At 43.8% G+C, this 26,781-nt stretch overlaps 1 protein-coding gene across 1 annotated transcript; it reads left to right on the top strand.

Moving 5' to 3' along the window:
• Positions 1-26,342, top strand: LOC110083743 (V-set and immunoglobulin domain-containing protein 8). The gene is made up of 7 exons (XM_072984025.2): positions 1-3,562; positions 11,446-11,624; positions 12,779-12,980; positions 14,537-14,701; positions 16,604-16,726; positions 17,736-17,949; positions 22,514-26,342. Exons 1-7 carry the CDS (start codon positions 3,514-3,516, stop codon positions 22,989-22,991), a joined length of 1,410 nt encoding a protein of 469 aa, XP_072840126.2. The 5' UTR covers positions 1-3,513; the 3' UTR covers positions 22,992-26,342.
• Positions 26,343-26,781: the final 439 nt, after the last annotated feature.

Consider the following 26,781-nt stretch of genomic DNA (forward strand, 5'->3'; position numbering starts at 1 on the left):
CTTAGCTTTAGCTTGTGAGTAAGAAGTGTCATTGTCTAGACCAGAGGTCTCCAAACTATGGCCCGTGGGCCACATCTGGCCCGCCTTGCCTTTTTATCTGGCCTGAGCATAAGGAGAGGGACCCAAGCAATTCCACATTTAAACTTGCTGACATTCAAACTACCATTCCACCTTCAGCTCTTCCTTTACTCTTAACTCTAATTGTTATTGTTCTGTGCTGTCAAGTTGCCTCCAACCCTATGAATGAGTAATCGCCAAAATGTCCTGTCCAGAACGGCTCTTGCAAATTCAAGTCTGTGGCTTCCTTTAGAAAGTCGTTCTACCTTGTGCTTGGTCTTCCTCTTTTCCTGCGGCCTTCCACCTTTCCCAGCATTATTGACAGACAGAAACCTTGATTGGCATACTGTACAATATTAAAACATATTAAGATGCAAATAAAATATTCAGCAGCTAACAGGAGGCATTATGGTCTTTTCCAAAGAATCCTGCCTGCTCATGATATGCCCAAAGTTGAACAGGTTCAGTTTCAACATTTTTACCTCCAGAGATAGTTCAGGCTTGATTTGACCCACTTGTTAATCTTTCCAGCAGTCCAGGGTATCCAGAAAACTCTCCTCCAACACCATATTTCAAACAATTTTTTTTTGGTCAGCTTTCTTTTACTGTCCAGCTTTCACACCCATACACAGTGACTGGAAATGCAAGATTGTGGATGGTCTTAATCTTGGTCTCCCAGCGATACATCCTCACACTTCATGATCTTTTCTAATTCCCCATGATCTACACCATCAAAGGCTTTGCTGTAGCCCATAAAGCATAGACTGATCTTCTGAAATCCTTTGGTGCACTCCAATAGCCAGCATATATTTATATTACGATCTTTTGTACCTCTTCATTTTTTGAATCCAGCTTGAACATCAGGCATTTCTCACTGCATATAAGGGAAAAGTCTTACAACACCTTGAACATTGCTTGCATGGGAAATTAGAGCAATGGTCCCATAGTTACTGCACCCCTCTTAGATTTCTTAAGTTTCAATTAGAAAAGTGTGTGTGGGGGTCTTATACATGGGGGCGTCTTATACAAGGAAAAATACAGTATATCCTGCCCATCTAGACTGAAGTCTACTCTGATCGAAGTCATCCCTGCTGTCTTCCCCTCCACAGGCAGACAGACATTTAGGTTACTTTTGAAAGGAGCTATTGTTTCTTTCTTCATCGTTTAGTTGTTTAGTCGTGTCCGACTCTTCGTGACCCCATGGACCAGAGCACGCTGGGCCCTCCTATCTTCCACCGCCTCCCAGATTTGGGTCAAATTCATATTGGTCACTTCGGTGACACTGTCCAACCACTGGCAATGGTGCGGCTAAAAAATATTGTAAATAAATAAAACAAATAAATAAATAAATAAATCTCATCCTCTGTCGTCCCCTTCTCCTCTTGCCCTCACACTTTCCCAACATTAGGGTCTTTTCCATGGAGTCTTCTCTTCTCATGAGGTGGCCAAAGTCTTGGAGCCTCAGCTTCAGGATCTGTCCTTCCAGGGAGCACTCAGGGTTGATTTCCTTCAGAACGAAGAGGTTTGTTCTCCTTGCAGTCCAGGGGACTCTCAAGAGTCTCTTCCAGCACCACAGTTCAAAAGCATCCATTCTTCGACGGTCAGCCTTCTTTAGGGTCCAGCTCTCACTTCCATACATCGCTACTGGAAAAACCATAGCTTTGACTATTCGGACTTTTGTTGGCAAGGTGACGTCTCCACTTTTTAAGATGCTGTCTAGGTTTGTCATCACTTTCCTCCCAAGAAGCAGGCGTCTTTTAATTTTGTGGCTGCTGTCTCCATCTGCAGTGATCATGGAGCCCAGGAAGATAAATTCTGACACTTGCCTCCACATCTTCCCCTTCTATTTTCCAGGAGGTGATGGGACCAGTGGCCATGATCTTAGTTTTTTTTGATGTTGAGCTTCAAACCATTTTTTGCACTCTCCTCTTTCACCCTCATGACAAGGTTCTTTAGTTCCTCCTCACTTTCTGCCATCAGAGTGGTATCTTCTGCATATCTGAGGTATATTTCTTCCAGCAATCTTAATTCCAGCTTGGGATTCCTCCAGTCCAGCCTTTCACATGATCTATTCTGCATATAAGTTAAATAAGCTGGGGGACAATATACAGCCTTGTCGTACTCCTTTCCCAATTTTGAACCAATCAGTTGTTCCATATCCAGTTCTAACTGTTGCTTCCTGTCCCACATATAGGTTTCTCAGGAGATGGATAAAGTGGTCAGGCACTCCCATTTCTTTAAGAACTTGCCATAGTTTGTTGTGGTCCACACAGTCAAAGGCTTTCGCATAGTCAATGAAGCAGAAGTAGATGTTTTTCTGGAACTCTCTGGCTTTCTCCATAATCCAGTGCAAGTTAGCAATTTGGTCTCGAGTTCCTCTGCCTCTTCGGAATCCAGCTTGTACTTCTGGGAGTTCTCGGTCCACATACTGCTGAAGCCTACCTGGCGTGTGAGATGAGTGCAATTGTGCGGTAGTTGTAGCACTCTTTGGCACTGCCCTTCTTTGGGATTGGGATGTAGACTGATCTTTTCCAATCCTCTGACCACTGTTGAGTTTTCCAAATTTGCTGGCATATTGTAGCACTTTAAGCATCATCTTTTAAGATTTTAAATAGTTCAACTGGAATGCCATCGCCTTCACTGGCCTTGTTGTTAGACAAGCTTTCTAAGGCCCATTTGACTTCACTCTCCAGGATGTCTGGCTCAAGGTCAGCAACCACATTGTCTGGGTTGTCCAGGATATCCAAATCTTTCCCATATAATTCCTTTGTGTATTCTTGCCACCTCTTCTGCTTGTTAGGTCCCTTCCATTTTTGTCCTTTATCATGTCCATCTTTGCACAAAATGTTCTTCTAATATCTCCAGTTTTCCTGAACAGATCTCTGGTTTTTCCTTTTCTGTTATTTTCCTCTATTTCTTTGCATTGTTCATTTAAGAAGGCCCTCTTGTCTTTCTTATCAGTTTTTAAATGGGGTGTTACTATTGCTTTCCACTGAGTCTTAGTGTTGCGAGCCAGCTCCGTCAGTGTTTTAAAAACAAACAAAAACAACTCAATGGCATTTATTGAAATCTAAAATCCTTGATCATCTCCGCTGGGTTGGCACATACCAATGGCTATCCCGATGTGTCCCAGGAGCTGATTCTCTGCAGCACCGCACTGTGGAAATTACTAAAATGAATGTGTGTGTTGCTTAATTGCCAAGGTTGTGCGATGACTTCAAAGAGAAGTGGGATGGGTCTCTATGTGTGGCTCATTTTTGCAGCTTGGAAGCATTCCAGCACCTGAGTTAAGTCAATTCAAAGGAATCCTGACCTCACTCAACACAACCCCGGGAGGGGAAAAACTTAAATGCAACCGGTCTCATCCTGCGACAGGACCTGCATGCGTGCAGTCGTCTTCAATATTCTTCTGCTACAATCACTTCGCTATAAACACAGGAATCTCTCTTTGCGGTCATGGCAAGGAACGAGAGCTTTCGGATCCTATTAGCTTGCACCTTTCTAGGTAAGATCTTTTATATGGCAGCTCATTTGTTTATAGAAATTCCGTATTCGCCTTTAGACAGTTATGGCAAAAATAACATCACATGTTTCGAAGTGTGTTAAAGGCAAACACATTTTGTTAACATCATCTTTTGTGGGCTGTGATAAAGCTTTTAGTATCTAAAATGTCACAAGGTCCTCTATTGTTTTTGTTTATGGATTTTGTGGACATCTATACGTATGCATTTAATTTTTGTATTGCAAAGAAATACGTTGAAAATAAGAATTGGTCAGGAGTAAAAGGTCAAAGACATATCATAATCTGTTCTGGATAATATTGTCCAGACTGTATTCTTTTAATTAGACTTTGTGATTGGCATTCTGAAAGGTGTGGGTTTTTTTTCCAAATTGGTTTGTTGTATTCTGTTGCTTTTAAATGTGCAATGTATTTAGCAGTGGTTTTTATTTACCTTTTTTAATACAATAGTTGTTTAATTCTTTTTAAAATATTTGTTTGTTTGTTTGTTTGTTTGTTTGTTTGTTTGTTTATACCCCACCTATCTGGACCGATGGACCACTCTTGTAGACTTGTTGCTTTTTGTTTTTACATGTTGTCTTTTTAAAGATGTAAGCCGCCTTGAATCTTTTAAGGAGGAAGGTGGGATAAATAAATAAGTTGGGGGGGAAAGAGATGGTCACAAGGTGGTCATGGACCAGTTTTACCAGGTTGTTATGAGAAAAGAAATGGGAAGCGTGGAAGGCTCATGTGACTGAACATCTTGAGAACTTTTAAAGAGCCTCTGAGTAGAAATGGATGAGAAATTGATTTCAGCTAATCAGAAGCTTCCTAGCAATGGGAAAATATTTGGAAAGTAGGAAAAACGGCCTCTGGAGGTGGGGTCGGAGGTCTTATTTCCTGCTGGTATTGAAGCAGGCACACCATTGCTGTGTCCCACATTGCCGAGACTGCGTTGCCCAATGGTGGGAACGGACGTTCCTCCAAGGAGACTTTGAATTCCATGATAAATAAGAATATTCCATATTGCACATTTTGGTGGAGGGCCGTTTTCTCTCTCATTGTACAGTGGTGCCTCGCATAATGATGTTAATTGGTTCCATTAAAAACATCGTTATGCGAAAATCCCCCATAGGAAACATCGTTAGGTGAGGCGGCAAAATTTCCAGCAAAGGCCATCGTTATGCAAATTCATTGTTGAGCGAGGCACTCGTTAAGCGAGGCACCACTGTATTTGCTTTTCGTCAACCTTTGTTGTGTGTGCAAACACAGAGGGAGAAAATGAGAATTGTCACCTGGGAAAGAGCCGAGGGAGGTTGGCAACTCTTTGGATCTGAGTCCCAAGTTCAAATCTTTGGCATCAAATCCCAAGTCCCCAAACCTGAAGTCTTCTAAAAAATAATAATAATACATATACACTTATATGAATGACTAATAAACAGAAGTATGTAAGCAAAACATTTTGGCTTTTTTTTTACTTTCTTGAATTGCTGTGGCAGAAATATTGTTTTTAAATACTTCTGTTTATGAGTCACTCTTAAGTGTGTGTGCATGTCTATACTTTGCAGTATAAAGTAAGTCATTTTTAATATTACACATTTCATTCCGTTCCATCTCTCTTTAACTGGAGTCATCCAGAAGTGGAAAGTTCATAAGGGGAAAGCTTCACCAGCCACAAGATAACCCACTTCCCTATTGTGAGCTTCTAGTTTGCATTTTTTTTATATAAATCCAGCCTTTTGAGGGGACATGATATAGGTTGTTGTAGGTTTTTCCGGGCTGTTTGGTTGTGTTCTGAAGTTTTTTCTTCCTATCATTTTGCCAGTCTCTGTGGCCGGCATCTTCAGAGGAGTCAGAAACTCTGCGTTCTGGACATGATCTTGCTTATACAGCTGAAATAGTGCAATTTATGAACAAGATAGAGCTATCGGAAGAGTAGGGGGAACCCTACGTTTCCCAGGAATTAAAATACAGTACATCTTGAGAGAGACCCTCAAACTGATAAAGGAGGGGGGGAATAACTAAGAGAATGGAATTGTTTCCTAGCAGGATCCAGATGTTGTCATCTGCGTGTCAACATCAGCTCAATTAATTTTTTACTAGGCTGCGGGGGATCCTTTGTTCAAAATGAGGAGTTGAAATTCTGCTGCTGAGACACGGAAGCTGAGAGAGGAAAGGGAGAGATGAGATGTGGAGTGATCAATGTCAGAAAGGATATGAAACGTCAGTGTCATCCGGGGCTGGCCCCACCATCGGTGAGAGTAAAGCAGTCAATCCCGAAGGGCAGTGACGGAAAGCGTGCTGCTTATATACTGCCCCACGGAGCTTAAAGCACTCTATGAGCAGTTTACAATTTAATTGTGCAGGCAACACTTTCCCACCCATCCACCCCAAGCGAACGGGGTACCTCGGAAGGATGGAAGGCTGCGTGAACCTTGAACGAGTCCATTGAGATGAAACTTCTTAAGTCATAAGCAGAGTCTTGGCTGCAGTATTGCAGCTTAACAACTGTGCCACGAGTCTGCTCAAGGATTCCTCGCGAGTTCTCTGGCCTTTGTTTGGAGTACACTTCGTCCCACGCCCTGTAATGATTTGGTCCCTTGTCTTCAGGGATGGGGAGGGAACCCGTCAATTACATTTTGCCTCGGGCGGTTCCTATGTCCTTGACTCAGAATTAAGAGATGGGTCCAAAATGTGGCAAGATGGCAGAGATTAGTTCCTACCAGGAAAGGAAGTAGGAAAAAAAATGTAAACAGCATTGCCTAAGGGTTTAGGGAGAGATATCCGGACTGAGCTCCATGGACGTCCTCCTTGGCTATTCTCAGAATAAAAGAAGAAAAAAGGAACAAAATCTGTGTAAAATAGTTTTATAGAATGTAATTTAGCCTAAGGAATAGTAAATTGCGGTTGTGTGAGTTTGTAATAGCCCATTGTTTCTACAAGAAGAAAAAAAGGAAGGGATTAAGCAAATACCACCCTAAATCCCATTCTTTTTCCACATTAGAATTGTTTTGTTTTGTTTAGTCATTTAGTTGTGTCCGACTCTTTGTGACCCCATTGATCAGAGCATGCCGGGCCCTCCTATCTTCCACGGCCTCTCAGAGTTGTGTAAAATTCATGTTGGTTGCTTCGATGACCCTGTCCATCCATCTAACCATCCTCTGTCATCCTCTTGCCTTCACACTTTCCTAACATCAAGGTCTTTTCCAGGGAGTCTTCTCTTTTCATGAGATGGCCAAAGGATTGGAGCCTCAGCTTCAGGATCTGTCCTTCCAGTGAACACTCAGGGTTGATTTCCTTCAGAACGGATCGGTTTGTTCTCCTTGCAGTCCAGGGGACTCTCAAGAATTAGGCCTACTGAATCAGTGGAAATTATACAACAATTTACCAAAGTCCCACCGATTCCGTATACTCAATGGATATAGGCTTGCTGGCTCTATCAATGGATTTAGGCCATAATTGTTTAGAAACTAAGTCTCCCTGGGCAGAGGCAGGATAGTTCTGATGAGACACTAATCTGGCCATTGCGGTCGAGGAAGACAACAGCAGAAGGTCATCTCCATCGGACCTAGGTGGGAATTTCCTAGGATACATCATTCTGGATGCACTACTCGATGTCGTCTGTCTCCCCAAACCTGGTTTGGGGAATCTGCACTGTTCCAGTTACTGTTGGATGGCTGTGCCCGTTATTTGTGCGCCACTTGGACCGGATGACCGTCTCCCGCCAACCTAGCGGTTTGAAAGTATGCAAATGCGAGTAGATAAATAGGGACCACTTCTGTGGGAAGGTAACAGCGTTCCGTGTCTAAGTCGCACTGGCCATGTGACCATGGAAAGATTGTCTTCAGACAAAATGCTGGCTCTATGGCTTGGAAACGGGGATGAGCACTGCCCCCTAGAGTCGAACACGACTGGACAAAAAATGGTCAGGGGAACCTTTACCTTTACCTTTGGACCGGCTGAAGTCCAGCAAATCTCCAGCGTCGTGGTTGCCTCCTCCTGCAGAAACAGTGGACCACAATGAGGTTACCTCCTAACCTTAGCAACTGTTTTAGGTAAAGTAAGAGAGACACACACTCACACACACACACACACACACACAAAGAGAGAGAGAGAGAGATTTCATAAGTACAACGTCTGGATTTAATTGTTTTATGGAGAAGACAGAGCGGTGCGTCATTGTTTGCCAAGCTAATGACTGGGGTTCCGCTATTCAGTATTAAAGATGGTCGTTTTGGTAGTTCCTGCTGGTTTATTTATAGTCCAGATGCTTGTTTAGTGATTGCCGGTTCCACCGCCTGTGGTGGGCGCCCACTCAGAGACAGCACTGTGGCTTTTCTACCCTACTTCCTGAGAAGAGGGTAGAAAACGACATCTACGTTGGCTCGGGCACGCCGTGAGAATGGCTGACGGTCGGATTCCGAAAGATCTCCTGTATGGAGAATTAGTGCAGGGAAATCGCCCCAGAGGGAGACCCCAGCTGGGATACAAGGACATCTGCAAGCGGGATCTGGAGGCCTTCGAAATGGACTTCAACAGATGGGAAACCCTGACATCTGAGCGTTCAGCCTGGAGGCAGGCGGTGCTTCGCGGCCTCTCCCAATTTGAAGAGACCTTTGTCCAGCAGGCCGAGGCAAAGAGGCAGTCACGAAAGCAGCAAAATCAGGGAGCTGGACAGGGGACAGATTGGATTTGTCTTCAGTGTGGAAGGGACGGTCCCTCTCGAATTGGCCTTCTCAGCCACGCTAGACGCTGTTCCAAGTCCTCCATACAGAACACGTGGCCATCGTCTCTCGAGACAGAAGGATGCCTATGCTATACCTTCCTGAGAGTGCTGCTTTCAAGTGGGCCCCTTGCAGAGGAGATGAAGCTTGGAAGCGCCAAACTCCTGTTCAGCTGATAAACGAACCGACACGGATCACTGAATCCGCAGTTCGCACCCATCCTTATTCAGCTTCTCCAGGAAGGGCAGGACAAGCCCTCTCCGTTATCTTCTTAGGGCAAAGGCCACGACTCAGTGATCGTGCGAGGATCGATTCCTTTATTCAGAGCAAACCACCTATTGATGCAGAATCATGATAACTAGAATTTTCTTTTTTGATGGGAGTGGAGGAACTCCTCCTTTCCAATCAAAAAAAGCTCCATGGATGCTTCTCAATGAACTCCGTAAGCAATGTAATGAGTTTTCTGTTTGCCCAAGAATTGCGTTTCAAAAGCAAGGCTGTTGGAACAGGGCTTCACCTCGCAGGAATATTCCCGCGTTGCCACCCCAAAATGCCCTGTTGAGCGGTGAACGCTTTGAACGGTCCCGCTGAAATCCAACACTTCCGATGGTTTGCACTGTTTTCTTGGCCCATTTACTGTGTCAGGAGACTGGTAGAAAGAGAGAGCCAGAAAAATCAGAGTTCTTCCTGGCAAACAGAGACTGCTGGCGCCTTATGCTCTCCCATCGTTTTAATGATTAGGCAGAGTTGGGAAACAGGTTATTTTATTTATTTATTTATTTAATTTATATGCCGCCCACTCTACCCAGAGGTTACTGAGCGAATCTTAATTGCCATCATTGTATTATCCTAATTTGACACAGTCAACAGTTGTAGGAACAGGTATGATCAACCACAACAAACAACACGAGGGTTTCCTAGTCATTTAAATAACAAACCGTATTGTAACTTTTTTGTGTGTCTGTTTTTTAAAAAAATAAATAATATTATATATGGCAACCTTTGATTCTAGGGTGGCCCATAGAAATCAGTTTCATCCTTGCGTTGTATGAATGATAAAATCTGAATTGATTTCAATGACACTGAAATGTGTTTCTTATTGTCGGTGTGATTGCAGCCTTCCTTTTGAGAGCCCTGTTAGGCTTGCTATCAGATATTTCTGACTTAGTAAAGGTAAAGGTTCCCATTGACATTTAGTCCAGTCGTGTCCGACTCTAAGGGGCGGTGCTCATCTCCATTTCCAAGCCGTAGAGCCAGCGTTTGTCCGAAGACTGTTTCCGTGGTCACGTAGCCAGCGCGACTAGACATGGAACGCCGTGACCTTCCCACTGAGGTGGTACCTATTTATCGACTCGCCTTTTTACATGCTTTCGAACGGCTAGGTTGGCAGGAGCTGGGACATGCGACAGGAACGCCATCCGTCGCCTGAATTTGATCTTACGACAGCTGGTCTTCTGACCTTGCAGCCCAGAGGCTTCTGCAGGAGGACTTGTTGAGAGACAATGACATCCGCTACCACTGGCCAGACAAGAGGTCCAAGTTTTTGTTTCCAGCGGTGGCCACTCGGTTGGGCAAGAAGGACGTCTCTCTCTAACTTCAACGGCTGTCGTTTTCCCCAGAGGGCGAGGGCTTTCCTCTGTGCTGCGGTCCTCACAGGAGCTAAAGGGAGGAGAGACGTGGATTTTGTTTTCCAATGATACAGTGGTGCCTCGCTTAACGAGTGCCTCGCTGAGCGATGAAATCGCTTAACGAGGCGCTCTGGGCCATCGCTGGAGCATTCGCTCAGCGATGGGCCCTATGGCAATTTTTCGCTTTGCGATATTCGCTAAGCGATTCACTTAGCGAATATCGCATAACGAAGCGGGGGAGAACAGCCTATCGGCGGTTCCAAAATGGCCGCCGGAAGGTCTGCGCCGCATTTTCGCGCCCTGCCCTCGCTTACCGAGGGCGCGAAAATGGCGGCGCTATGGAAGAACCTCGCACAGCGGTGAGTTTTCAAGCCATAGGAACGCATTAAACGAAGTTCAATGCGTTTCTATGGCTTTTTTATTTCCGCACAGCGATGTTTCGCTATAGCGAAGGTTAATCCGGAACGGATTAACCTCGCTATGCGAGGCACCACTGTATATTGTTTTGAACACCCCTGGTGCAATTCCAAGTCCATAAGACCTGCTAGCATTTCACCTTTGCTGGCAAAAGTGAAAATGACCCCATCTCTTTTGCAAGAAGACAATAAAAAAGTATCCACTCAGCTTCCTGAATTTTGAGATGCTCTTTAGAAGTCCGGCTAGGAAGACCCTCTTCAGATCATCCTGCTTTGTGTTTGAAGCAATCCAGGGGTGCTTCTGGCCTGGGTGGATGTGCAAATACATTGACAGTCCTTGCATTTTTGGTGAAGGCTTCTTTTGGGAAACCTTTGGGAAGAATATTGTTAAGACTTAGGGCTTAGCCCTCTCTGGATCTGAGCCTTTGGCCATTGAAATGGAGATGATGCTGGCTTGGCAACTCTAGGCACGACTTACAAGTCCACGCTATTCTTTTTCTATCATCACTGTTAATTTTTGGCAGCCCATGCCATGCTCCGGCGAGCCTGCCGGAAATCAAGGCATGCTCCGAGACCCAGCCGGCTCTTCAGCGTGTCTGCCCGCCCTGTGCCTCACTTTGGAAGGGTCTTCAGAGCTGCTTCAAGGATCGGAGCCTTTCTCTTCTCCTCTAAAGCAGCGGGGCCCGGACATACTTAGACTAAAACGCCCGGTAACCGTCACCACTAGCTGTGCTGGCCAAGATTTCTGATAATAAATTTCTGTGTGGAAGGGATGGCCCCTCTCAAATTGGCCCTTCTCAGCCACACGAGACGCTGTTCCAAGACCTCCATACAGAGCGAGTGGCCGTCGTCTCTCGAGACGGAAGGATGCCGACTAGCCCAAAGGCATTTTGAACCTGTCAATAAAGGAGTAGAAAACAAAATAAATAAATAAATACATGAGTGTGGAAGCAATACAGAGCAAGAAGAAAGAGAATGCAGCAACTCACAGGTTTCTAACCTGGCTGAAGTTGGGTGCATTTCTTATCACTCCTATCTAGTAACTCGGTTATTGTATGAACTGCAGAACTCAATGTGATTTGACTCATCTACAATGTCACCCCCTCCCACCTTTCTTTCAGCGGCAGGTCTTGGCGTCAAGATCAAAGAAGAGGGTCAAAAAGTCATTTACCTGCCCAAAGGGGAGTCAGTGAAGCTGGGGTGCCCCTTCACCTCCGACCCAGAAGACAACACGCCTGACAATAACTGGGACATTCAGTGGAAGCAGGTGAAGCCCGGACTCCTTCCCCAGGATAGCCCGGTGAGTTGCTTGGTTGCTAGCACCCCCATTTCTTTTCTTTTCTTTTTTTTTTTTTTACATATTAGAAAGATGGAGGGACCAAGGATGTGCCAGGACAGATGTCTCTCCTGCTCTGTGACCCAACGGGTTCGCGCAGAAGCAAGTCAATTGAATGGAGCTTTCTTCAAATATGAAATTTCCCTTAACAGCTCTTCTTGGAAAGGATTTGGTGGGGACACTCTCTGTGGCTGCCCCCAGACTTTGGAACTCCCCCCCACTAGAGGCCAGGCTGGCCCCATCTTTGCTGCCTTTGCCTAGTGACTTAACTGGCTAGGATGGAGTGGTTTACATTACCGTATTTTCCGTGTATAAGACCCCCCATGTATGAGACGCCCCCCACTTTTGTAATCCAAAATTAAGAAATCTTAAGTGGGGCTTAGCAAGTGTAGGAGGAAAGCAATCAATGTGCTGCAGGATCGCGTTGATCCCTGCTTTTCCTTCCACTTGTGTTTGTTCTCTCCTCAGCTTACTTCCGTGTATAAGACAACCCTCAATTTTTAGTCTAAAGATTTTAGACAAAAGTATAGTCTTATACATGGAAAAATATGGAAGGTGGCAACACCATGCTGACAAGTGGAGGGGAAAGCAGGGATCAAAGCGATCCTGCAGCGCTTTGATCCCTTTCCCCTTCACTTGCTAAGCCCCACTTAGATTTCTTAATTTTGGGTTAGAAAAGGGGGCGTCTTATACACAGAAAAATACGGTAAGTAGTAGAAGTTGACTAGATGAAGAACAAGAAGAGTCTCTGGCGTCTTTTTGTGGCTGTAGGTGGAGGCAATTTTAGCAGGTGTGCCCTGCATTGAAAGAGGCAGCTGCTGGATTTTTCCTCTGTGAAATAGATAATAATCCTGTTATCTTTTCCTTCTGGTCACCCTTGAGTAACACCTTGCCTTAAAAAGCATTTTGCTCATTCCAAAGTGGGAAAAGTATTTCATCAGAGTGTTTTCCTTGGATAACTAAAATTTCTAATTTTTCCCCCCACTGGAAAAAAAAATGGGCCAAGGAAAGAAACAATTAAGCAGAACAGTACTTTTTAAATGTTTCGTAGGTTGCTGAAATTGGATTTTTAAAAAAAAAATTATTGAGGTTTCACATTTCTTTTGTTTCCTCCTAAGCTCCTTGGTTACCATGATCACCAGATCATCTATCCTGGATCCCCTGATCTCCAGAAGCGGGTGGGGTTCACATCAGCAGATCCCAGTCGGTACGACGCCTCCATGCAGTTACGTGATGTACAGATCACTGATACGGCCACATATGAATGCATAGTGAAGAAAACGACAGAAGCAACTCATAAGGTGACCATCACTGTTCAAGGTGAGTCTCTTATCCTTTACACTCAGGATGGAGGGCGAGGTGGAACAGGTCGCTTAAAGATGACTCAGAGCCGAGTCTCGAGAAATTCTTTTTTTGAATTCCAACTTCCAGAATCTCCCAGCTAGGATTCTCAGAGATTTTATCCAAAACAAAAACTTTTCAAGCATAATCATTTTGCATACCTATTCGTAAGTGTAACGAACCAGCAGAGATATTCAAGCAAAACATTCTTCAGCTGTTCTGGTCAAAGTAAAATTTTGTATATTTATAAAAGTCTCTAAAATCTGTATAAATCAGTCTGATGCTTGAACACTTTCCTAAGAGCATTATAGATCTTTACCAGACTTCTAGGAAAAATCAGAAGCCTGGTTTTCCCACAGGGGCTATCGATCCCTGAAATGGGAAATCTATTAGCTTTTGAAATGTCATGAAACTCTTTCAGCAGGTGGTATATTGCAAAAGAGAAAAGGGAACAACTGTTTCTAAAAAGAAAAATAAAGTGTTCCGGGTGCGATGCTGTGTATTGCCCCTCAGAGCCCCCCACCCTGTAATTTTATCTAAAAAATAAATTTCATCTAAAAGATCAATGGTGCTGAAGATGCTCTTTGGTATGTTAATGTAATTTTCATGACTCTCTCTGGGAGGCGAAAGGGTTTGAATGTACAGTGGTGCCTCGCTTAACGAGTGCACCATATAGCGATGTTTCCGTATAGCGATCCCTTTTTCGGGATCGCTATACGGAAACATCCCCGATCGTCGCAATGGGGAAAACCCGCATTGCGAAGATCAGGTATTGCGGCGGCCATTTTGGAGCCGCCGAACAGCTGATCGGCGGTTCCAAAATGGCCACCGGAAGCCCGGAAATGGCTACTGGCAGCCGTTTTCTCGCCCTGCCCTTGCTTAGCGAAGGCGCGAAAATGGCTGCCGGCAATTGGAATCCTTGCTGAACGGGTAAGTAACAAAGGTATTTCCCCTACCCGTTTAGCGATGATTTCGCATAGCGAGGGTTAATCCGGAACGGATTAACCTCGCTATGCGGGGCACCACTGTAAATAAAACTTCTAATTAATTAGATTTGGAGTGGTGTACTCCATTGGCTAGGGACGTGGTGGCGCTGTGGGTTAAACCGCAGAAGCCTCTGGGCTGCAAGGTCGGAAGACCAGCCATCGCAAGATTGAATCCACGCGCTGGAGGGAGCTTCCGGCGCTTGTCCCAGCCCCTGCCAACCTAGCAGTTCGAAAGCATGTAAAAATGCGAGTCGATAAATAGGCACCAACTCGGTGGGAAGGTCACGGCTTTAGAACCCCTAAAATTGAACAGGTTTTTCCTGGGTTTATGTATTTGGGGTCAACTAAATCAGCATGCCTTGATGTAATTCTTGACTCCCTCTAGTAGCCTGCTCTGGTAGCTTCATACTATGCTATCAATTTCTAGGATTTAATATTTTTAGACAGTGGATAACTGAATCAGTGGATACTGATCCTGCGGATAAGGGGGTTCCATTGCATTGAGGTTTCCAAGCTCGGATAACCCACGTTCTATCTCTCTCCGGTCAGAGCGGCCAGCGGTCCCCCAGTGCTGGATCATAGGGGACGTTGCCTACGGAGAGGATGTCACCCTACGCTGCTTCGCTTCGGCAGGATCCCCTCCTCTCAACTACCGTTGGGCCATGACTCAGGGAGAGCAATTCAGGGACTGGATTCCCCCTGGAGGATCGCTGGGTGAGTGGGAAGCGGGAAGAGGTTGTTTCTTTGCTCAGAGTAAAGATAATGTCTGTCAAGATTCAGGGTAACCATGTCGGAAGAAATGCAGATGTAAACTTACAGAAATTCTGACTGACACGTGATAAGTCATGTCGTTTGATGTAGCCATGGGAGCAACGAAAATGCAAGAGGGATACGTGGTGTGTTTGTCCCCGTGCATCTAGTCCTCATGATATTCTGCTTCTATTAAACACAATATCCTGATTTAGAAATATTCTACCATGAAGATGCTTGGAGGCCATCAAAGGCACAGATATCCGTTGGTTTCCTCTATTGCTTTCCCAACGCAATCCAGATACATTTGGCTAACTGCTGTTGATAACAGAAAGCTAGGGCTTAATACAAGCTTAAGCTTAAAGACCTGACGTACAGTAGGACCCCCATCTCTGTGGGAGATTGGTTCCAAGTGCCTGCCCCGTGAATGCTGGAAACCGTGGATAAGCACCGCCATGGATGCTGAAACCCAGATGTATTACCAGAAGTGGCCATAGAGGGAGCCAGAGACCATGTTATGTATTTAAAAAAACAATGCATAGCATGGTCTCTGGCTCCCTCTAGTGACCAGTGAATATATCATGAAAATATATATTTTTAAAAGTTTTTTTTCCTTTTAATATTTTCAGATAAGTGAAACCGCAGATACTGAACCTGCAGATACAGGGGTCCTACTACATTCTTGGCTTGTCTGCAGGGTTTTGGAAAAGTGCTCAAGTTGGTGATTAACTGTATTTAAAATGCCTATTAACTGAGGCAGGTTCACACTCCCACAGAGGCACTAGAAGGGGCTAAACGAGTTCTGAGTATTTTATACCTAGAAAGCCCACGTTTTATCAGCGCATCAGCACCTAAATTGATCATGAATGCTAATCGTTTCTGCTTTAGATTGTTTAAAAATTTAAAAAGTACTTTTTAAAATGGTATAAAATAGGCTGATTTCATTTGCCAAATCGTCATTATTTAAAGCCCATTGGAAAAGAACATTTTCATCTGTATTTTTTTTAAATGCACAATCGGTTTTTAATAATTATCAGTAGGGTGTGGCAGACTAGGATTCGGGAGAGGTGGATTCGAATCCCCAGTTAGCCATGGGATCTCACCGGAGTAGTGGAACCCGTAAAACCACTCCTTAAGTACAGTGGTGCCTCGCTAGACAGTTACCCACATGACAGTTTTTTTTGCTAGACATTGACTTTTTGCAATCGCTATAGCGATTCGCAAAACAGCGATTCCTATGGGGGAATTTCGCTGGACAATGTTTGGTCCCTGCTTCGCAAACTGATTTTCGCTAGACGACGATTTTGACAGCTCCCTCTGTGCTTGCAAAACAGGTGTTTTCGGGACCTAAGCTTCGCAAGACAGCGATTTAAACAGCTGATCGGCAGTTTGCAAAGCGGCTTTCCTATGGCCGATCTTCGCTAGACGACAATTCTTTCCCATTGGAACGCATTAAACAGGTTTCAATGCATTCCAATGGGGAAATGCTTTTCGCTAGACGATGATTTCGCTAAACAGCGATTTCAGTGGAATGGATTATCATCGTCTAGCGAGGCACCACTGTAAATGATCGTGTTTAGAACAGGGGTCCTCCCAACCTTGGGCTTCCAGATGTGTTTGGACTTCAGCCCCCAGAAATCCTGGCCAGCAGAGGTGGTGGTGAAGGCTTCTGGGAGTTGTAGTCCAAGAACATCTGGAAGCCCAAGGTTGGGGACCACTGCCTTAGAGAAGCATGATGTCCATTAGGTTTGTGTTGTTTTTAAGAAACTGGACATTTTCTGAAGATCTCTATTCAACGTCCAGTAGCTAATATTTCAAAAGCATCTAAACCTTGCCATCAGCAGTTCTTCCATTTCTGTCCAACAGGCTCCGTCCCGGGAGATCTTCACATCTATAACTTGGGGGACGAGCATGTCGGTACCTACCAATGCAGTGTGGGCAACAATGTGGGCGTAGCTTACTGCTCTGTGGACATTTCACTTGATAACGGTAAGATGCCTGGATGTTAAAAATCATCACGAGAGGCCTTTCTCTTATCCCACCACCTTCACACGTGCGTTTGTTGGGGACACCGGAGAGGGCCTTCTCTGTAGCTGCTCCTGGACTGTGGAACTCCCTCCCACTGGAGGCCAACCTGGCCCCATCTTTGCTGTCCTTCCGAGAGGCAGGCAAAGACCTTTCTCTTAGCGACTGGCTATCTAGGAGGGGTTCTTCAAACGGATCGTCATGCCTTGTTGCTTTCAAATGTGTTTTCAGTATTGCTTTGATTTCCCGTCTTTAATATAATATTGTTTAATTCTTTCTAGCGTCCCTTTTTAGTTTTTAAACATTTTTTAAAATTATGCCAGCCACCTTGGGTCCTTTTTTTTTAGGAGAAGGCGGCGTGGATGTCTTTTAAATAAGTAAATAAATGCATTGCAGGACATCGCTGGAACGCACCAGTGACAGACACGATTCGGCTGTAATTATTTTATTCCTTCTTCCCATAATGACGGGGCAACCACTATATACTGCCATTGTACTATTATGCAAAGTAACTATAATTTTTTAAATGATTTTAATAGACATGGGGGGTTGACTTTAATAAACACGGGGGTCTTATTAAGCTCAAGGAAGCCAGATTTAGGCTGAATATCAGGAAAAAAACTCTTTAACTGTTAGAGTAGTACCACAGATCTCGGAAGGTGGTGAGCGCTCCAATACTGCAGGTATTTAAGAGGATGTTAGATATCTCTGTGTCCGATCTGCTTTGATTTACATTCGTTCATTGAGCAGAATGTTGGACTCCATCGGCCTTTAGAAGCCACCTTCCAATCCAATTCCAATTATTCTGTGATTTAGACCTATCGTCCTCTCCCTCTCTTTCTAGCCTAGAGTGTATGGTCTTTATGAGGATGAAAAAGCAGAGACAGCCATATGAATTGTTTGTTTCAGAAGGAAGTTGTCTAACGAGGGAGTATTTTCTAAAATTCCCTTTTCCTTTTCTGCCACTTCTCAGGCGTCTACCGAGGCTGGATCGTTGGAGGGTCCGTCCTCACCGGCCTTCTCGTCTTGGCCCTACTTATCGCCGGTATGGTCTGGTGGTGGTGCTGCCGAGCCGGATGGTGCCCCAGCTGCTACTGTGGAGAAGATTATTGCTGGGATTGTATTTGCCGCTGTTGCATCCGCCCAACGAAGCAGGAGTGCATGCAGACCAAGGCCAATGAGATCTGGTGAGAATCGCTGCCCGAATTCAGAACCTGGGACTAACATGTTACCAAAAAATTACACTGGAAAATATTCCATATACATGCCAGTGCCAACGATTCTGTGAGTGTTGGGACATGGCATTAATTTCTCATACAAGCACAGACTTTAATCATATGTGGACTGAGAAATGCCACATGTTCAGAATAGATTCCGAAAAAGGAGGAGACACTAGGGGTTCTATTGCAAATATAAATTGGTTACTGGAAGGTACCCCAAAAATTCAGCAGAAAGTCATGTTATGCTTTATATATGACAGTAAAGTTTGGACTGTGTGCATCATATAAGCTATATACATGATTTAGAACAAAGACTTTTATCATGTATGGACTGAGAAATGCCAGATGTTCAGAATAGATTCCGAAAAAGGAGGAGATACTAGGAGTTCTATTGCAAATATAAATTGGTTACTGGAATGTACCCAAAAAATCAGCAGAAAGTAATGTAATGCTTTATATATGATTATAAAGTTTGGACTGTGTGCATCATGTACAGCTATTGATTATTCTAGAACAGTGGTCCCCAACCTTGGGCCTCCAGATATTCTTGGACTTCAACTCCCAGAAATCCTGGCCAGAAGAGGCAGTGGTGTAGGCTTCTGGGAGTTGTAGTCCAAGAACATCTGGAGGCCCAAGGTTGGGGACCACTGATATAAAGGATGCAGAAGAGAGAAGGAGATAAAACAGTTTGATTTATATGGAGAACATATAATACAGAAAATTGGGCTTGATTCAGATGAGGGAGGAATGAAAATTGGTGGAAGAATGCTTAATAATTATGTGCAGGAGAAAATTGGAAGAACTTGAAATGATTACTAATGAAGGTTAAAGAAGAAGACATAAAAGCAGGATTACAGTTGAACAAATATGACAACGAAGAAGAATGATACAACTTTGATATTTCTGAAAATGAAATTTAATTTGTTAAAGATTTTCTGTACTTTGGTTTGATAATCAAACCAAATGGAGACTGCAGCCAAGAAGAGGACTTAGATTTGGAAAGGCAGCTGTTGCAAAGGACGTGTCACTGGAAACTGAGGTCATCCACGTTATAGTATTCCAAATTGCAATATACAGATATGGAAGCCAAAGAGTGAAGAAAACTGGCCGGACGACAATCAAATGGTGTGAAAAATATGGTGTTGGATAAAACCTGATACCATGGATACCAAGACGAATGGTTTCTGGATCAAATCAAGATCTAAATCTCACCAGACGCTAAAACGATTAGGCATACAATGAGAAGAGTCACTAGAAAAGACAATAATGCTGGGAAAAAATGGATGGTAGTAAAAACAACAATCCAGGAAGATTGAACATGAGATGGAGTGGCTTGTATCAGATGGTTTGTAACAGGACTGACTCAGTAAAACAGAGCCTTTAATAATAGGGCCTTTTGAAGGCCCTTAATTCCTAGGTTTGCCAAATATGCTCGAAGCGACTTGGAGGCACTCAACCAAAAACAAGAAGAGTAAGAATCTCGCTCCCAAACCAGGAACGCGACAGCTGTATGCCTGAAATATTCCACATTGGCTCCGGCCATGGCCAGCAATAAAGGATCAGCAATATATTTTTTTTCAACCTTTCTTCTACAAATATTGCAAGGAGTTACATTTTAAATGAGTAAATGGCCAGAGATTCGCCTTTAAAAGGTGCAAAGACCCCTTGATTTAAACACCTACGGTACTTTTCATGTCTCCTGAACAGAAGAGAAAGGGAGTTCCTGAATTAAAATCGGAATGTCCGAGACACACAGTTTTCTGAGTTGGAGTCACACGACACAGGCTGAACGTAATTAATCCCATTTACTGGGCTCCTTAATTATTTTACACTGCCGTTCTTATCGTGTTCAGCCCGTCAGCAGTGATGGAAATTAAAATTCCTGGTTTGCAGGAAAGAGCAGCTGAAAGCTCATACATACAATGCAATAGCCGCCTAGCTCCACCCTAAAACTTTGTGTTTAAATGCTGGTTGCCTCGGAGTCTTAGAAAAGGGTGCAGAACAAGAGCAGTGTCTAAATGCACAGGGTTAATGTCAGAAAAATGCAGGATGCTACCTGCGCTCTATAGAAGCGCAGTTCCTGAGCGCATTAAGAAAGCTCGTATTCCAAATAACATGACAACAGCAGCAGGATAATTCTACAAGAATTTCTTCTTTGCAAAGAATAAGGGGCATAAACTGATTTGTAGGGCTATTATTTTCATGTTTTTAAATGAAAATGCAAGGATTACTAATCAACTTGGTGGGTGACGCCATATTGGGTGAAACAGCTAATATACCTTGGAAGACAGGAACGCAATTCGAAAATATCTTCATAGGCTTGAGCGCGGGGCTGAAAACCACAGGACTAAATTTAACGGACAGAAATGCAAAGCTCTACCCTCGGGAGGAAAATCAAACACACAGTTATGAGATGGCAGAAATATTTGGCTCCGTAATACGACAAGTGAGAAGGATCTTGGAATTGTGGTAGATCAGAAGCTGAATATGAGCCAACGACGTTATGCGGCTGCGAAAAAGGCAAATGCTACTTTAGGATGCGTTAACAGAAATATACTCTCCAAATCTGCAATGTCGTAGTCTCTTTCTATTCAGCACTGGTGAGGTTTCCTCTAGAGTACTGGTTCTAGATGAAAGATACCACACATGAAGAAGGTTGTCAACAAGCTGGAACAAGATCCGAGGAAAGGAACAGAATGACCAGGAGGAGACTGGAAACCAAGCCCAAGGTTAGATCCGCTTTGATTTGGAGCCCTGCCTTGAGCAGTGGGTTGGACTCCATGGCCTTGCAGATCCCTTCCAATTCAATTATTCCATAATTCTATGCTTCTATTAAATGGTATATAAGAATATTTCTAACATGTCTAGGAACCATACAGGTATCTGGTTTACTACCAGCGAGGAACAATAAATCAGTGCCCCTGATTACAATCTGACAATAGCCCCCACAAAATCTGGAATCTGCAACAAAATGTTGCAGCGTTCTTTCCTAGTTCTAGTTGTCCCCTTACCAGGTGGGTCCTGGAGCCAGCAGCAAGAGGCTGGAGAGAAGAGTGGGGTGTGTTTCAGTCCACCTGTCCTAAGCCCCCCTAAGTTAATTTGTTATCTTTCCGCTGCCCCATCGTGGGCATGGTACTGTCGTTGCTGGCTAGAAGAGGTGATGAAGAAGGAAAGGAGGAAGACACTCCGTGGATTGTGGCAGAGAAAAATAAAATCGTTAACTAATTAGGGAGGAGGTCATAAAAAGAAGGAGAAAAACATCCTGCGTTGGTTAGCCGTAAACAGATTTCTACCAGGAAAAGCAGGAATTATGTGATTAATTATCATCAGGAGCCTGGAGCATAGGCTATACATCCCAAAATCTGCTGTAATGTTTTGTCCTCCTCCCTTTCTTACAAGCAATTACAAGTTCCAAAGAGGAAACCATTAAGAGATTCAGCTGGAGCGTGCGGAGAGAGTAACAGGCAGGCTTTGGATATTTTTTTTCATGTGCCGTCATCCTTTGCAAATTCGCCGGTGGTGCAGGGAAGACGGACCGGGGCCGATCCTTAGACCAGCGCTGTCCACTCCCCAAAGCAAGCGACGCTCAGGGGAGACAACGGAAGCAAACAGAAGCATTGAATCCGTGAATACGCAGAACTCTTACTCTTGGATGATTTTAAAGGGGAGTTAGGAAAAAAAAATAACCCACAACGATGGTTTGGATTGGCATAACTCAGACTTCGATTCCTTGCCATCACGTCCGAGAACTAGGCATATATTTCTGTGTGCAACTGTGGATTATGTAGTGACAGCGAGCGAGGTAGCATTTGTGCGCACTTAGAAATCTATCACATCATGGGTGAATGTCCTACTGACCTTTATACCTTGACATACTAGATTTCTGTAAGCAGGGATATCTGCATCCACTTCTTTTGCATGGAGAAACCTTTCATCATTGAACGATTTAAGTCATATTATTAGATCTAAATTTAATCATGCTAGGTAGAGCCGCTAAAATTAATAGGACATAATGGCAAAATTCTGCAGGTTCTATTGATTTCGTCTCCGTCACCTTCGCACGTGCCAGATTTCTATAGACCATTCCATTCTTCTCCCCTTACATCTTTTCTATGTTAAGTACAGCAGAACCCTGTATCCATGGGAGATCCGTTCCAAGCCCCCCATGAATGCTCAAAAACATGGATTAACGCAATTTTAACAACAAATACTATGCACAGTGTGGTCTATGGTACACTCTAGTGGCCCGTTCTGGCGACTATCAGAAATATACATGTTTTGAAGATTTGTCTTTTAAAATTTTTAATATTTTGAGACTGTGGATAAGTGAATCAGCGGATACCGATCCTGTGGATAAGGGGGTCCTACTGTATGTTTGCCGTTCAGTTAAACTCATACTTATCCTGTAATGAGTGGGGGCTCTTGTTGGTTGTTGATTTTAGCGAATCCATTCAATGAGATGTTTCCAGGGAAAAAAAAATTAATCTGATGATGGTATTTCTCTGCCCCGACGCCCCCCTTTTTTTAACAGCCTAGACGCCGATGCTCCCCCAAGCCGGCCGTGCAGTCAAGCCTTCAGTCAAGACAGCAGCCTCCGCTCCTTGCTCGGCCACCGGTTGAGAAGCACTCACTATCCGCAAGGCTGCAAGTATATACCCCCCGTTGCTCAAGTCAAGATGACATCATCCCCCCCGGACAGTGACACGAGCCTTGTTCTGGCTCCAGACCTCCTGTCTCCCCATAGTTCAGAGCAAAGTGACACCCTCGACCCGTACTACCACCCAAAGCGAAGGGATCCGTATTCTCTGCCCGGCTGCTCTCGCCCGTATGTCAAAGGCGAGAGCCACCACGACTCCGTTTCCCAGTCTCACATCTACTCGGACCCCCAAAACGTCAGCGTGCCCTCAACAGACCCGAGCGGGGTCCACTGGAACGACGGCGCCGCCAAACAGTACAAGGGCAAAGTGGTGATGATGCAGTCGTCAAGCAAAGAAGGGCTTCTGATATGAGCCCGGAGCGTGACACTGACGTCTTAGGCCAAGGGTTACCCATTGGGCCGACCCGAAACTCTCTGATTTTTTCAGAAGGCGGAAACAAACCTATCACTTTGTCTCCTGCATTAGAATTATTTTCTTTCCTCCCCGCCCCAGAAAGGAAGACATTTTCTGAATGTCGTAAATTCTTAACAAAATTAGGGGTTGGACCAAATTCTCCCCGCGATGAGGCCGTCGGTCCAAACCAGCTTGGACGAGGACGAAATCATCAGGGTGGGGTGAGGGGAGGCAAATCCCAATTTGGCTATCTGCACCGACTTACCTTGGGCCAGTCAGCGTCCCCCGGATGGACCTACCTTCCGGGAGTGTCGTGAACGTGTACGCCGTCTCCAATTCCCTGGAAGAAAAGTGGGGTATAAATGGAAATATTTTTGTAAAAAAAATCAGTAAACGGCTATGGGACACAGTAACAAATGGGTAGGCGCACTGCGTACCTCATCGCTCATCTCATATCTGCTTGCAAACTTCCAATTCGAAAACTTTTTTTGCCCACGGAGCGCTTTGCTCCTTGAAAGGAGCCATAGAAATGTGTAAAAACATCAAGATTTAGCTTCTTATCTTAATTTTTTGTGTGTGTGGAAAAAAAATAAAGTCACTGTTTTGGAAACCAGCAGACATGACAAACACAGCTTGGAAGGAGCTAGCGGCAAATCAGCCACCTGTAATTAAAGGCATAAATTGCAATAAAGGCATAACTAAGGGTGTGGCTACACTGTGGATATGAATCAGGAGCTGGATTGGGGATCTGAAGTCAGTTTAAAGTCATGCGGGTTTTGTGTCAATGTGTGCACTGTCTTGGGGTAATGTTTTAATCAGGTTGTGAGCTGTGCTTGTGTATCAGTAAAGGGGGCAACATAGGCTTTAAAATCATTGTTTTTTCCAAGTGAATTTGCACCTTGGCGCTCCAGCTTCCAGTTTTTCCAGGTCTCTCGTCAGGCCAAAAAGCCCTTTTCTTCTGCTGTGGCTTTTTTGGGTCTTTTGGTAGATGATTGTTTACTGCTGTTATAAATAATAATTTTGTCAGATTTACTTATTTTTAATATTTGGGGTTGTTGTTTCTTTAAATGTATTTCAAAGTGGTATAACGCTAGGTTGGTGTTACAGATAGAAACAGTATATATAACAGTTCAGACTGCAGGGTACCTTACAGCCCCAAACCTGTGATCCTTTCATCCAATACAGTGGTGTCTAGCTTGACGATGATAATTCGTTCCGTTCAAATCGCTGTTAAGCTAAATCCTTGTCAAGTGAAACAAAAAAGCCCATTGAAATGCATTGAAAACCGGTTCAATGCGTTACAATGGGCTAAATACCTCATTGTAAAGCAAAGATCCTCCATAGGGCGGTCATTTTCCGGTGCCTGTATAGTGAAGAATCCATCCTAAAGCACAGCGGGAAGCCATGTTGCACAGCAGGCGGCCATTTTAGAGCCGCCGATCAGCTGTTTTAAAATCGTTGTCTAGCGAAAAATCGGTTCCCGAAGCAAGGAACCGATCATCGTGAAGCGAATTTTTTCCTATTAGAACATCGTTTTGCGATTGCAAAAGCAATTGCAAAAACCTCATCTTCAAGCGGTTTTGTCGTTTAACGAGGTAATCATTAAGCGAGGCACCACTGTACTTGACAAACCCCATAGACACAATTTACTTTGACACAAGTAAGCACACATGCCAAAACTATTTTAAAAATTATGACTGGAATTGATTTAAAATCAACAACTCCCTTGTGAGTATTTATTGTTTTCTGACCAGAAAAATGGATGCTTAACTGTATATTGTGTAGGCAAATATTTTTAAATTGATTTCAGGAATGCTAAACCCAACACAAAAACAGGAGTATTATGATGTGTAGCCAAGCCCTAAGTCTTCATGGGCACAATTTTGTTGCTCTTGCAGTGTTGCTCTTTTATAGTTTGTTTTATACTTTCACCAGAAAGGTTGGTCCAGCAGTTTTTACCGTCCCAAAATAACTTCTGCTATGTTGCCCTATAACTCTCACCCTCCTTTGGAAGCAATAGGTTAAGAAAGTCTGCCATGTTATACCCATTTTGGAGAGTACACGTATTCTTTTACAAGATACAGACGTACCTCGGTTTACGAATTTAATGCATTATGCGGGATGTTACGTAATGCAAAAAAAATCATAAAGTGAAACACAAATTGGCATAAGAACGGGGGCAGTGCTATAAACCTCGAGGCACAATGCATCCTGGGGAAACTTCCTTTGTACTGTGGGGAAAAAAACATAAACCGAGGCATTATTTTCAATGGATTTCCGTTTGTAAACTGAAAATTACATTAACTGAGGCATTCGTAAACCGAGGTACCACTGTAGATCACACATGTAGCCATTACTGTTTTTAAGTAGATGTACGTGATAATCATTTTCCCATTTTTACAACCTTCTGAGAGTGAATGGGTGTGTGTTTTAGAAGAGATTGTCAGTCCACAAAAATAGAATTTTTTAAAATAACTTCGGTATTACATCGCTATCCATGTCTATGGGCCTGTCCACACTAACATATAGATATAACATATGGATCACAGATAGCATGATTTGGATCAGAGAAAAAGACCTAGTCTGTAGGTGTTTCTACTTAGAAAGATCCATCCTTCCTCTTTAAGAGCTGTCCCTCACCTTTCTGACACAGGACGAGGGCATGCATTCTCTTTTTTTGGCAAGATTTAGAGCCTAGCAACCTCAGGGGAACAGCAGGGGCACACAGGCCCAGGGCAGGTGACAGATGAAGAAGACCAGCCAGCTTCCCATAAGGTTTGAGGCTCTAACATGGTCCGAAGGATCACTCAAGAGAGCGACAAAATAGATTGCACTGCAGGTAAGAACCTTTCAAGCATGGGCAGGATTGCACCAAATTTCACAGTGTGGACAGGATCTATGGTTTTTGTTTTAAATGTGTATCTTTTTAGTTCCTTTAATAACGGTTCTTGTTCCTGAGAAGTCGAAGAGGTAACCGTGTTAGTCGGTGTTAACATATCAGGCCAAAACAAAAGAAAAAAAATTAATACAAAAATGGTGTGGCACCTTCTTCAGCCCACTTCCTCCGACATAAGAATCCGCAAAAGCTCACGTGAAAATATAGCAGTTTGTCTTTAAGGTGCCACAGCAGTTTTGTCTTCTTTATTGTTTATTTTGTTTGTTTTTTGTTTGTTTCAACCTGATATTGTTCGTGAGATAGCCGCTTGAAGAAGGGCTGCGTACTCTGAAATGTGTTCAGGCGGTTGAATATTTTTCTTTCAGAAAAATGATGTGCTTTCAATCATCCATAAAGCATTTAAGTTCATTCCAGCTGTGTGATTCTTCTTGTAAACCCGCCAAGATGCTGAAATGAAATGGTTGTCAGTTTTTTCTTTCTGACACATTCAAATGTTTAAAATCCCAAGTTCGTGCCACCCTCTGAAGAAATTTGGGGATTTTTGTGATTTCTTCCCAGAGAAATTGAATGAAATTGTGAGAACATGAGGGGGGAAAAACACCCCAGGTGGCTGGTTCATCAGCATCTACACACATACTCTTAGATATGTGAGCTTGGCAAACTTATTTTTCTGAATTACAGTTCCCAGTATCCCCTAGCCAATATGCTGGAACGTCTGGGTGTTATACTCCCAAACAATGATGGTCAATCTCGCACTCGTCCTCTGATGGATGGCCGTACATCCGAGGAAGACAACTCGGGTTCCAAAGAACATACATCATTGTTTATTTACGATAACTATCTCCAACGTCA

This window comes from Pogona vitticeps, chromosome 15, assembly GCF_051106095.1.
Source record: "Pogona vitticeps strain Pit_001003342236 chromosome 15, PviZW2.1, whole genome shotgun sequence".
Lineage (NCBI taxonomy): Eukaryota > Metazoa > Chordata > Lepidosauria > Squamata > Agamidae > Pogona > Pogona vitticeps.

What these genes read in the sequence shown, in the direction of transcription:
- LOC110083743 (XM_072984025.2), top strand. Translation starts at nt 3,514, where the DNA reads ATGGCAAGGAACGAGAGCTTTCGGATCCTATTAGCTTGCACCTTTCTA. An exon ending in TCCTTCCCCAGGATAGCCCG is followed by an intron (nt 11,625 to 12,778) that starts GTGAGTTGCTTG and finishes TTTCCTCCTAAG; the next exon opens with CTCCTTGGTTACCATGATCA. An exon ending in GGTGACCATCACTGTTCAAG is followed by an intron (nt 12,981 to 14,536) that starts GTGAGTCTCTTA and finishes CTCTCCGGTCAG; the next exon opens with AGCGGCCAGCGGTCCCCCAG.